The 13,285-nt window shown below is 44.5% G+C and overlaps 1 protein-coding gene across 1 annotated transcript in view; it reads left to right on the top strand.

Annotated features, from left to right (window-relative positions):
* The first annotated feature begins 2,708 nt into the window (after positions 1 to 2,708).
* GRM7 (glutamate receptor, metabotropic 7) overlaps positions 2,709 to 13,285 on the top strand; it is a 212,102-nt gene continuing 201,525 nt past the window's right edge. The window contains 1 exon segment of the mRNA XM_009868286.1: positions 2,709 to 2,798. Coding sequence (XP_009866588.1) covers positions 2,709 to 2,798 — 90 coding nt within the window.

The following is a 13,285-nucleotide window of genomic DNA, read 5'->3' as shown; positions in this document are numbered from 1 at the left end:
TCTCGATAATATCCTTTAATCCTTTCTTATGATCAGGCTCGTGCTACTGATGTTACACAGATGCTGCCTAATTTGCAATATTGTCTGAAGGAAGGATAAGTCGTAGAACACGATCTGCAAGAATTCAGGAGTGTATGCGCGCTGATTTTATTTTTTGTTGCCTCTTCCACATTTGTGTAGATGACTTAAAAAATTATTTTTTTTTAAAAAATAGGGCATGTGTGTTGCTAGCTGTAAATGTAAATATAAATCCTTATCAGCAACTGTGTAATCCGGCAATGATCTCTCTTAAATTGAAACAAATAATAAATTTTGTAAATAGAGCTGAGGACTGATGGTGTCATCCTCACAGGCGGTTTATATGTAAAGAGTTTTATATTGACTATGCAAATCAACATTGAAATAACACCAGAAGGGAGTGAAAGATAAAAGAGCTGTTAAACCTTTCGCGTGAATACTTCGCATGAATACTCAGCTCCCCAAGCCTTCCAGCAGCCTCCTCCTGCCACGGGTGAGCAGCCTCTCCCAGTCCCTGAGCTGGTGGTGCCTTACGGAAGGGCTGAGCATCACGCCAGGCTTTCGCCTTTGCTCGGGTGGTTGGCGAAGGCTCGGGAGCTTCCCGAGACAACTCCATTCAGATGGTATATAGGTCAGTTATGTCTTTAATGTAATGCTTATTTATACAAAATGTCCTGAAAGGCCTTCTCGGCTGGCAGAAACAAACACAGACTGAAGGAAGCGATTTCTGCTCCAGTCTATCAGCTGCTCAACAGGCTCCTTCCCACCACGTTCGTGCCTGCAAACACACGTGCTTTTCTCTTATCTCCAGCACGGACCGACTGCAGCCACCAGCCCCATCTCCCTGCTCCGTGGTTGTGCTCAGCAAAATACATCTGGCTCTGCAGTTTAACTCTGATCTTCCCTCCGACTTAGTGTTTTCGCAGAGGAGACCCAAGTCCCAAGCTGTTTTTCTGATAAAAGAATTTAATCATGCCTCTGTGTCTGCAAGAGTAATTGGTGCGGGCTTTGGCTCGAAGAGGATCTGCGGTTGACTGGGGATCCTGCTGCATGCATTAACGCGCCTCAGCCGAGGATAAATCACTCTGTTTTGTTTAAAATCTTGCTTGTGGTTCAAAAACAAATGATATAGCATGAAGTGTACATGTGGGTTGGTCTCCTGATGATTCTCCAAGTAAATTAATCTGAGAAAATAATGAAAAGCACTTGGAGGAAAAAAAAAACAAAACCCAAATATCTACATCCCAAAGCCCATTTTAATGAGTCTTTTTCAAGCACAAACAACAAAGATCAAACTCCACCCTCTCCTCTATTTTAAAAGAAAAGCAACATCAAAGAAGAGGAGAAATTGTCAGTGTAATTACCGAAAGCGGTGACATTCTTATCCTAGAGGAGTTTTTGGAGTTGCGTGTTCCCATGGAGGTTTGTGTCTGTGGCTCTCGCCGCTCCCTGGAACGGTTTATGCGTCTTCAGCTGCTGAGTCCGTGAGATGAGTTGAAGAGGAGCAGGGCTGGGCTGGCGTGGGCAGCAAGGACTCGTCCTTTCGGTACTCGAAGGGCCCCGCTGTACCCGACCTGAAACTGGGTGTCCTCCAAGGCCAACAAACAGAGATGAGCTGTTATTTTGGGCAGGAGCGGAGTGTGCTGTAAATGAAATCAAAGCAAGCGTTGAAAATTACTCCTGAGTATCAAAATCTGGGTTACTGCGTGTTTTAATGTTAGATTTTTATTGTAGTTTTTTTTTTTTTAATTGGCTTGGAAATTTTTTGATTGCTATGGTGCTACATCAGGGGAGCTCTTCTGGGTCGTTAGCACGCTGTTTGAGGATGGAGTCTGGGGTATTTAGTGGTGGATCACCAACATTATAAAACTGGAGGAGGTGATGTGTCTTTTTCTGAATTGCTTTCCCTGGGCTAAGTCTTTGCTCCTGGTGTAAGCAGGAGTGTGTCTTGTGCTCAGCACCGGGGACTCTGGAGTGTAGGAACTAACCCCCCTTTAATAAGGACAGGTAATTAGCGATAGAACAAGAGGGAATGGTTGCAACAGGGGAGGTTTAGAATGGACAGTAGGAAAAAATTTTTCACATCGAGAGTATTCAACCATTGGCACAGGCTGCCCAAGGAGATGGTGGAGTCCCCAGCCCTGGAGGTGTTTAAAGGTCATTGAGATGTGGTGCTGGGAGAGATGGTTTGGGGGTGAGCTTTGCAGAGTAGGGTTCATGGTTGGACTCGATGATCCCAAGAGTCTCTTCCATAATTCTGTGATTCTAAGGACCAACAGTAGGGAAGGGGGTTGGCATCTTAGGGTGTCAGCTCCAAGAGCAATCACTTGCCCCATGGTGATTTCCAGCTGTTTTCAGAGATGTATGATAACACACACCTCATGTTTCTCCATCTCTCCCACTCAACGGTCATGGGTTGGTTTGAGCAAGCATCAAACCAGCTGTGAAAAACCTCTGGTCGAGAGAATAAATTATATCATGGTGCAGAACCCCAAACATTTTCCTGGCCTGGCTCTGCCACCCGTCTCACACCTGGGTTTATTGTGGAAGGGATCCTTCTGCAGTCGGCAGGATTATTTGTGAAGTTAGCTGCTGCTCAGAGTAAATAAGTTATGAAATCTGGCCTGATGTTATCAAAGGGGGTATTTCAAAGTCGTATTTATAGATTCACAAGTGTTCTTTGCATAAACATGTCGGTCTTCATCCCACTCACCCTGCAAGCCTTTGCCACCATGGCGATAAACATGAGGCAGAAAAAGCACCGAGCAGAAAATTCGCAGGTAAATGAGGATTCATTAATAGAACTGTGATTATTTTTTTTCAATAGACCTTTTTGTACGTTGGAAATGTGCTACTAGTGCTGTGATTGAAATGTCCCCCAGGAAAAAAATGGGAGTTTAATGGGACTGAAATTACACGGTGAAACCTTTGTTTCTTGCCACATTTCTGTGGTGCCCAGCCGCAGGATTTCGCTTATTTTGGCGTTCCTGATGCTGCCCTCCTCTTTCTCATGTGGAGAGCTCTTAACCTCAGCACAAGTGCCAGTGAGGGGGTAGGTCACTCTACCCAGAGCAAGTAAATCAGATGTTAGATCTTTGTTTCTCACATGTTTTTGCTAGAAGCAGCATAATTAATCAGTCCCAGTAGAATGACTGAAACACATTTTTTTCAGGCTGAATAACTGAAACGGTTTCTGTGGGACGAGCCTCCTAAAGTAAAATATTTTTAAAAACCCAGTGACTTTAAGTGAGAGTGTCACACCAAATGCAGCAATATTTCTGCCCTTGGTCCCACTCTGCCTGCAAAATAGAGATGCTTGTACATCCTCATCCATCAGCTGACACCTTCTTGCTCATGGAAATGGTGATGGTTTGACACCAGGCCATTTAAATTTCCTTCCTGACTGGGTTGGAAACCTCTGGCATTTTTCATCGCTCTCCCTCTGTCTTCCTCGCCCTTTTTCTCGGTTAGACTGATAGCGAATCTCACTGCAGCGTGTAAAAGCACACCAAACCGGACATGACATGAGATAGAATCTGTAATAACGCTTGGTAAATACGATGTGTAGTTGGGGAAGCAAGAAGAGGGATTTATCCAGGGATTGCTCCAGCCTGGTCCTGAAAACCTCCGAGGATGGAGCCTGCATGGCAGCTCTGAGCAGCTTGTTCCACAGCTTGGCTGTCCTCCCGCAGAAATGCTATATATAGGCTCTGCACAGCTTTATGCATGTCTATACATACATAGAGCATTTCTGTGGCGTAGCCTGATGTATAGTTTTTTCCCTCAAGAGCGTGAGAACTGACGGAAGAGTTATTTTTAGACTTGGGTGGGTTTTGCATCAGGCATTAGGTAGTTTCTTTACTGTGTGTGCCAAGGTATGGGGGGCAAATGGGGTTGCGGGGCCACCCTGAGATAGCTGGAAGCAGGAGAGCTGGCAATTAAAATACTTCCTGGCAAAGGGCTAAAGTCTAGAGGAAGACTTGAATGGCTGTGGGGAGAAATAAAAGTTAATGGAAAGTAATTTGGCAACTTAATCTGGAGGTTGGCAGCGATCCAAGTGCGTGATAATTTGATTTCGGCTACTTTTGTGTACTTAGTCATTCAGATACCCTGCAGAAAGTCACACTGAGCTCAGCTGGCTTAAGAGGAATCGAGCAGCTCCTGCCTCGACCTGCGTGGCCCTGGCTGTGTGACGGGCCACTGCTTCAAGCAGTTCGTCACGGGGACAAAGTAAGGTTTGATGGCATTCACGCCGATGTATCGATAGGAAAAAAACTTGCCTGGCTGGGACATTTGATTCCCTATTATCATCTTGTTGTAACAACTTTCATCTTAAGGCAGTCAAAGTATGCGTCTCCTCCCCCTCATCTCTGTATTTCGAGCGCAATTCGTTACAGCCCCGGTGACAGTTAGACAGGCATCATATCTCGCTGTGTGAGTGGTATCCCCATTAAGATAATGAGAAAAGTCTGACCTAGCTCTCAACATTTCTGCGCGGAACACAACCTTAATGAAGCTCCCAGCTATTTCTGGGCCTTCTGAATATGCTCAGATCTCTCGCAGAATAATTAAATTGCCAGGGTGCAATCGTTTTGCTCCTTCTTCAGGTTCATGTCAGCATCCTCGTTCGAAAGCTCGTTGCTTTGTCACATGTCTTTGCTGTGTTTTTATGTTTTAAATGTTTAAATGTTTACTCGTTATGGAGATTGTGCTGAGTGAGGATGCCCACCTCATCCGGGCTGCCCAGCTGAACCTCCCCGTGGTGCTCCTCCCTTGGGCACGTTGAGGTCATCTGTGGAGAAACACCAGAGTGTGACACTGGTAGTGAAGAAAAATAGCTTTATTATATATAAATTGTGGGGTTTTTAAAAGTATTTTTCAGGCACTAATGTGGTTAAGGCTTTTTTGCACATGAGATAAGGAGGGAGGGAATTTCGAGAAACAGTCTCTCCCTTCTAATGCACCTCGTCGTGCTTCATGTGCCTCTCTCTCACTTCTGATTTTCCTTGACATCTCATTGCCCTTCACAATGGTGAGTGATATTCGGTAGTGAGGGAAATGTGGCTGTTGATAGCTGAAAATAAAGTGTCAGGAGTGAAATATTAACCCACTGTAATGCACTATCTAATTAGTGTAACTCGCTGCAGACTTTAACCGTCTCCAATGCACTGCTCTCAAACGAGCCCCAAATCAGCCCTTATCTCAGCAGTGAACTTATTTAATATAAATATGCCAAGGATTCTCTTGAAGTCTGTATGTGTGACTCACCCTTCCATCTCTCTGGGATATGGGGCATAAGTCTTTGCATTTCTTAGTTTTAACTGTGCTTCGTCAGCCGTGCTATCGGATTTGGAGATTGGAGAACGCTTTTATGCAAGTATTTAATTTTTTGAGGGGGAAGAGTTTGCAGATTTCGGCATCTAATTACTCTGGCTAATAACAGGAAGGTCTGCTGCTACGACAGGAGCAGCGGAAATAAATTACTTGCACCACTCCCACAGCAGAATGCTTTTCCCGACGAGGATAATGCCTGTGCAGCTCAGGAAAAATGTGCACTCATTTTATTCTCTCGGATTCCACCTTCTGAAGCAAGGAAGAGGAGAAGTGGCATTGCCTTTCTCATGGCTCTAAAGATTAAACCTTTCTTTAAGACCCGAGGCAGTTCTTCCAGAATGCAGGGCAGTGAAAAAGCTCCCTGTAAGTAGCTTAGCCTTTAATACTAGATGGAGGGATGATAAGAGGAACCAGCGATCAAAGCTGCTCCCAGTCTGCCAGGGCTGTATTTACCAGTCTCCCCTCACACCAGTCGCAGAGTTTCCCCGTGTATATTGTATTTCTGTGGAATTAACGATAAGCGGGATGCACGTTTGGAACACGAAGTTTTGCTTAATGCCCCCGCACCCATCAGCTGAGCTTGACATTTTGTACAGGTGGTTTTCTTGCCCTGACAAGCGAATACACCGAGCAGAAGAGGTTTTTCCTGGCATTTGATGCTGGCTGATGTGCCCGTAATATGCACTAAAAAGGAGTGGGAAGGTGTGTGCCCCCGACACTCTGGCCTACATCCTGTGCAAACCACCCAGTGATTCCTTTAAAATTCCTAAACCCATATTGTGAGGCAGTGTAGAGGAAGTTAATTGGCGGTAAGGACTTGATTTCCCCAAATGGTAAGAAACACAAAACTAAAAAAAAAAGACAAAAAACCAAAAATACCCCAACCCTAAACAAACAAAAAAACCTCCAAACAGAAATGCTCACTGGGCCCTGATAACTTCTTGTGTTGGATGTCAGGATCCAGCCTTTATTCTGCATTTCTAGGGACATTTTCTTTAAACTTGCACTGAAGGGCTCCCCAGCTGACAGCAATCCCGTTCAGTCGATGAGAAGAGAGTGCGGAGGGAACCCAGTTTCCCTTTGGCTAATCCATGCTGGGTGTTCCCACTGCGTTTCTGGTCCTTCAGCCTTTAAGGAATGTTCTTCAGGAGGGTTTGCTCTATAGTGTTATCATGATTTAGGTGGGACCGGGCAGCCTGGAGATCCTCAGATCCTCTCCTTGCTTGTTTTGAAGGGGGACAGGACATTTATTCTGGTTATTGGGGTCCTCTCAAGGAACTGCAACCTATCTGCATTGGAGTACTAATGAGACATTTATTCTGGTTATTGGGGTCCTCTCAAAGAACTGCAACCTATCTGCGTTGGAGTACTAATGGAAATTGTCACTTATCTTTTCCTCCAAGCATTTGGGAATCTCAATACCTTAATAGTGTGAGAAAATAATTATTTTTCAAGCATAATCATTCAGGTGCAAGCTGTTTCCTTCTCTTTTGCAGTCATCAGTCAGTTGGAGTAGTACATTTCTGAGGTTAACGGTAAAGGAGAAGAAATAAATGCAATTATTATCAAATTCTTGTGGTATGAGCACACTTGTTTATTTTTTGCATCTTTCTCCATAAAGCTTGCGATGTCTTTTGCTAAGAAAACTTCAGTGACGCATATGCTCAAAATATGTCCGTTTTGGTAGAGTTGGAATGTTTCTGGACAACAGGGTCCACCAGAGGCCCCGTTCTCTGCTTGCTGAAGTGCAACGTGGCATCAGCGTGGCCAAAGACTTGTGTAGCAAGACTTCACACCAAGGGAGCTTTTCCACTGCCTTGAAATTCATATTGGGCTCTCATAGCAACATGGAAACAGGTGAGCCAGCGAGAAAAGGGGAAGACGAGTTATCTGGGCGCTGACATTTGTCAGTCCCAGTACTGTAAAACTTTGCACGGTCGCATATGCTGCAGAGCTGTGGCTCGCTAGCGGAAGACAAAACCCCGAACAGATCGTGCCAAAACGGTCTGTCACGCCTCGTGTCGTGGTGTGTATCCTGACTTCTCATAAAAGATAGCGTTGTTCTGCGGTGATAAGCGAAAAAGAGACACCGTGGGGAAAAAATGTTTTACTGTTGTGTCAAGAAAGCTGGGAAGTCTAATGGAAGTTATCGACATGAGATCGGTGGGGGAAAAAGGGGTGGCTAAATTATCTTCTCTTGACAGAAGCTCATCAAAGCCCATTTTATTGGGCTTCTCTCTTTGAAGATCTCTTTTCCCAAGCAAGCTAATTTCCATCCCAAGTTTTCAGTGTTGTACAAAAAAACCTCAGATTCTTCTAATGCCTTTTTCTTTCCTAGAGAGGTCAGAAAAAGGCAAAACATGAAATAAGAGCTAGGAATGTATGATTTATAATTTTCAAAATTTATTTAACATGGATTTCATAGCCTATTGACTAAGTTCAAGGACATTAAAAAGTTCTGGACCGAGATGCATTTTAGGGAAAATTCAAAGGGAAATTATTTTCCCTGTCTTAACCCATGACTGTTAAGTAAGTGGTGCCACCTCCACAGGCCAAGTAAATACATCCATACCTTTGGATATTCTGTCACCATTGGTGACGCTTTGGAGTGGGAACCATTAGCTGACATGGTTATAGGTCACATCCTTTAAGGCTCTCATTACTGCTGCTGGAAATAAAGCTCTCTGGTCAAATATTTTTGTCAGAACTTTTTTAAAGGTGGAGAGAAAAAAAAATTGTACTTCAAAATCAGGGGGAAGTCAGGTGAAGCAGAAGACAAAGCAAAATATGAGGCTCTTACAGAAAAAGTTTAAATAAGGATGTTTTTCATCCAGAAATCAAGAATAAGAATCCATTCTTCCTTCTAACTGAAAAGCTGCATGAGAGTCAATGAGCATCAAAAATCACTGTATTCTTCCTGGCTGCTCTGGTTCTTGAAATGCTCACTGATGAGTTGGAGATTATTTTTTTGGCCATCCTGAATTTCTTGCACTGTAGACATCCATACTGATGATAAACTGTCACATAATTTTTTCCTGGTTGTCAAGTGCTTGAGGCAACAGTCATAGATTCACCCAATACATCATTCCTTGCAATCTGGAAGTCCAGAAAGTTGCAGAGACAGATAGCCGGCACGTCAGGGCTTGAATGGTCGCTTCTCCCTCACATTTGTGGATCAGATTTTTCACTCCATCAATTGTCAGGCACTCTCCATGCCCCTGCAGGCTTTCAGCATTTTGCAAGCCTGGCTGGCAGCTCAACCAGCGGGCTGAATGCTCCTGGCTCTGAAACTCCTTGATTTAAGAAAAGTAATTCCGTATACTTGAAATTAACAAAGTACAAAGTGAATAGTTATGTATTTTAATATGCTTGAGGTATGTGCCTCTTGCTGTTAGCAGATACCGGTGCATGTTTTAGATCAAATCCAATGACATTGACATGCTTTGTGGAAGAAACAAGCAGCTCTGAAGGGATGCAGCTTTTGTTATTTTTGTCACCTCAATGAAGCCAAGGCACGCCGGCTCTGAGTGGAGTGTCTAAATGCTAACAGTTGTAGTTTTAGTGACATTGCGTTTCAGGCAATATTAAGCCAATATAGCAAGAGAGTAGTTTGGGCTCCAAGTTCTTGGTGTTACCTTTCATAGGATCGCAGTAGCCATCCCAGGTTCCTTGGCTGCTCTCTGAAGAACAGATGTGTTTACTGGAGCATCTCCTGCTAAATCTCAGCTCAAAGGACTTAGTTACCTTCTGCAGAACTTTCTGAATCATGTGTTTCTGTGTGTGCATGGAAGATGGGTGTTGCAAATTGTTCTCTCGTGGGCTTCAGTATGGAGGTAGCTACACTTCTTTAATATGAGGGGAAGTGATCTGTACACAAGCATTTCCTTACGTCTTGTGTTGTAGTTATTTAGTGTTGGCAAAGCACTTTGAGATCCCTCTGCTCAAGAGACTATTTGATCTAAAATGCATTATCGCTTGCTTTTTTTAAATGACAAAAATCAAAAGGGCTACTTTGGCAGAAAGAGCATTTTGGAATGCTAATTTATTGAAAATTGTTGTGCGTCTACTGGTAAGTCTGTTCTAGCAACAAAGTCCATAGGACAAATACCTGTTTGTGTTATCATTCCTGCAAGCTGAGCGTTAGGCAGTTCTGTGGCTCCGGTCAAAGCTTTCTCCTGGCGGCTGAGGTTGGGCTGTGGGTCCTCTGCTCTTGGCAACAGCTCTTGAGAGAGGTTTTGCTGTTGTGGATCCAAACACGGGTGTTTGTAACGTGTCTGCTCCTCGCAAACTCTGTTCTCTTCCCAAAGGATGGGGAGTTCAACATGCGGATGAAGCTGCTGCAGGTTGGGGCAGTCTCACCTGGGGAGCAATGCTCTGCTAAGAGGGACCCAGCCTGGCACAAGAGTCTCTTTTTGTTCCTCCTCACTCTGTCTCGCATCAGCCTCATTCAATAAATCTGGTTCTTTGAAAGAAGAATTATTGTCCCTCTTCACAGCGGGCAGCTGTTGACTAGGGATTGGGTCTGACCAGGTGGTTTCAGATCCTGGGAACATTTTTAACACATGGTGCAATTTCAGAGTGCTCTTTCGGCTATAATGTGGTCAGGTGGACTTTGTGAGAAGGATTATACACAAGCAATTTTAATTTGAGTCAGGAATTTTATTTCTGTAGCATGCTGGGTCTACATTGAAGAGTCAGGTTATCAAATACACAAAATACTTTTCTTTGTTGTGTTCATAGGATTTCACTTTAGATGTAGCTTAGATCATCCTGTTTTGAAAGATAAGTTTTTAAAAGACTCACATTGATTTGGTGCTATGAGGAAGTGACTTCTCTCTTTCCTGAATGACTTATTTACACTATCCTTTGGCTCCAGCGCTGCATGCTGTGGAATCTCTTCTTTCTGCATGAAATCAAAGACTGGAAAATAAAGAGCGGCAGAGAGTGTTCGCTGGCTTTTTCCCCTGTAAGTTGGCTAGGAGCTATTAAAATATTAGGGCACATCACTAATTTAGTTATTGTCAATTATTAGAAAACTTAGGAGGTCTGGCTGATTTCCCAAGTAACAGAAAGGACTAATGGCTGGGTTGGTCCTTCCCCTGGCAGTGATGTGTCCACTGCAGCCTGGGACTGTGTGGGAGAATGAAGATTGCAGGACACGAGCCTTGATTCTCCAGGAAAGCTGACAGTAGCTGTTGTGTAACATGTCCTGATCCCAGGCGTGTCACAAGTCCCTGTGTCACTTCCATTTATTTCCAGTGCTTGTTGTTTCCACAGCGAATTAATATGCAGAATGCTTTAGGTTTCATGGAGCATTTCTCCTCGCTCATTTGAACTCTTTTTTTTTTAATGAAAGCATTTCCCAAGCCAGCTGTATGTTGCACCAGGGCCTTGGAAATCTCTGGTGTTTGTTTATTCCAGAACGCACGCCTTGCAATACCTGCAGCCTCATGAGCAAGGTGAAGAAAGTCTGGATCCATGGCTGCGTTTTGCACAGAATTGCTGGCAAATGGGCACCTTTTTGGCAGCTTTTATCTCTGTCGACAGGTTGAAGGGCTGCGAAGCTGGCCCAGGTGCTCCACCAGCCCCTCCTCGCTCCTGCCCCGGGTGGGCTGTGCTGGAGTGCTCTGCTGCAAAGACCTTTGGTGCTGTCTTGCTGATGGACAGCAATAGCTTTCTGGGGTATTTCACTAAACAGCTTCAGCTAAACGTGTGGTGAGGCTGCTGCGGTTCAGTTTGGAGGCAGAGCTGGCTCTCCAGCCTGTGGGCTGGTGTGGGGAGGTGACGGGCACCATCCTGGTGACCTGGCGTGACGACCACAGGCACTGACGAGCAGCGGAGAGGCAGGTCTGCCGGGACTCCAGCTCTATTAGAAAACCTAATGAGAAACTGAAAGAATTGCTCTCCAAAACCACATTAAGGGGAGACAGAGGAGGGAAGAGGATATTCTGGGAAATGTGTTAAAGCCTACTTCTGCTAGAGCTCTCAGTGGCTTTCACATCGAGTCCTCTAATGTTCCAGGTCGGTTGGTGTCCTATATTTTCATATTTTTGTCTCGCAACAGACTCATCATCACTGTGAACTGTGTACTCTTCCAGACTGTAATTAGCTCGCTGCTTACAGTCCAGACTGTGCTGTTGCAGACTGACAGGGAGCCTGTGCTGGGTACCTCAAGTGCCAGGCTGGGAATTACCAGAGCAACAGTGTGCTCCATGTCTGTTCAGGTGCATACATGTTTTTTTAAGCTATTCATGCTATCTTGAGGTTTTTTTCCTCCTCATTCCTCCATTCCCAGCCTTTGCCCTCAGCCTTGGGTTAAGAAGCCCGCAGGCAGAGGGGGAGAGCTGGCCAGGGCAGGGTGTCTCACTGCCTGTCTGATGTGGCTTCTGTGAGCCTCCTCAGGCAAGTTCATCCTCTGATGTGTCTGAGGTTGCGATGTAGAAAATGCTGCCTGTGTGAGCAGAGAAACAGGAAAAGACAGGGATGGAGGAGGACTTGCCTAGCAGGCTCCCAGCCTTCAGGATTTTAATGCACACGCATGGAGACTGTGGGATTTTTCCTTGTTTATTGACTTTGGGGAGAACAGACCAGGCTTTCACATCTATTCGATTTAGTAATGGCGTTTTCTGGTTGAGACCTTCCGCCTTGAAACACAGCTTGCTCTGGCTGTCAAGACTTGTGGCAGCTCCCTTTACTAAAGTTGTGCTGAAAGAATAAAATGAGATTTACTGCGTATTTGATTGGAATTTCACTGCCCTTGTCCATCTGATAACGAATTGGTGTTTGGCACAAGAAAAAAATAAAAATAGAAAATATTCTCTCGCAGAACCCAGTCATTGCTGATGGTAATTATAAGCTGTATATTCAGCTAATGGGAGTTTGAACTGTGTTTCCAAGTGCATGGCTTGATAAAAAGGTTTTGCACACTCAGGGAAGGAGCCCTGAGTTAATTTCTGGATCTGGAGGGCTTCTGAGGTTTTGCAGGTTTGTGACTAGGAAATCATCACGGTCAGTGCCTGGAGGTGTTGATGTGCCCCCCATCCCGGACACATGGGGGGATGTTTGGAGGGTTGGAGGGAGCAGCTGCCCCGTTCACAGCCAGGCAGGTCCTGGAGAAGGTTTTTGGTCCTGGAGAAGGTTTTGTAGCAGATGCAGGAACCTGTGCAGGAGACAACTGACATGACATGACCCCTAAGCACAGTCAGCTGTTGTTTACAAGAACTTAATGCCAGCAGTTAGAATATTCAAGCAACATCTGGAATAAAAATTTTGGTAATATTAATGTGAATTGTAAATCCCCTTGTATGCCAGTTTCAACTCATCTTTTTTTTTTTTTTTCTTCTTTGAAATGACCTGATTTTTCCCCAAAAGCCTCTTTCTTGCATACAAAACTCTTACATTTCATACATATAAAAACCTAATGTGGTGTGTTTGGAGAGACCAGGTTTCCCTTGCATTCCCTAGGGGTGATGCCCTCTTTGTTTACCAGCTCAGCAGTGAGCAAGCTGTTGGCAGAAAGAATATAGAGAGGTAAAACTATAGGTTCTAATAAACCCTGTAATTCATCTGTTCTTTGGGAAGGTGAACATGCAGCTTGTTCTTGTTGTCCTTTGTGCAGATGGGGAAGGGAAAAGTGGGGAGCCCAAGGAAGGCAATGGGATTTTGGTGGTGCTTCTCTCAGTTCAAATCCCTGTCCTCTTTCTCCCTCAGAAATGACCATCGTTTGCCCGAGTTTGGTACTGGTCCAGATTTAATTTCCCTGTATCTGTTTGTTAAAATTGCATTGCTGAATGAGCCCTTGCTGTCATGTTGTCCTTCTCAGATGGATGAGAAGCTTTTCTGTACTGATACTCCAACACAATAGCCCATGCTCTGCAGAGAGAGAAGAATAAAAAAAAAAATAGTCCCTTAGCAACTTTTTACTTATTAAGAA

Source organism: Apaloderma vittatum, unplaced genomic scaffold (assembly GCF_000703405.1).
Source record: "Apaloderma vittatum isolate BGI_N311 unplaced genomic scaffold, ASM70340v1 scaffold6514, whole genome shotgun sequence".
Lineage (NCBI taxonomy): Eukaryota > Metazoa > Chordata > Aves > Trogoniformes > Trogonidae > Apaloderma > Apaloderma vittatum.
The sequence above is the reverse complement of the archived record's forward strand: the minus strand, read 5'-3'. Positions and strand labels throughout refer to the sequence as shown.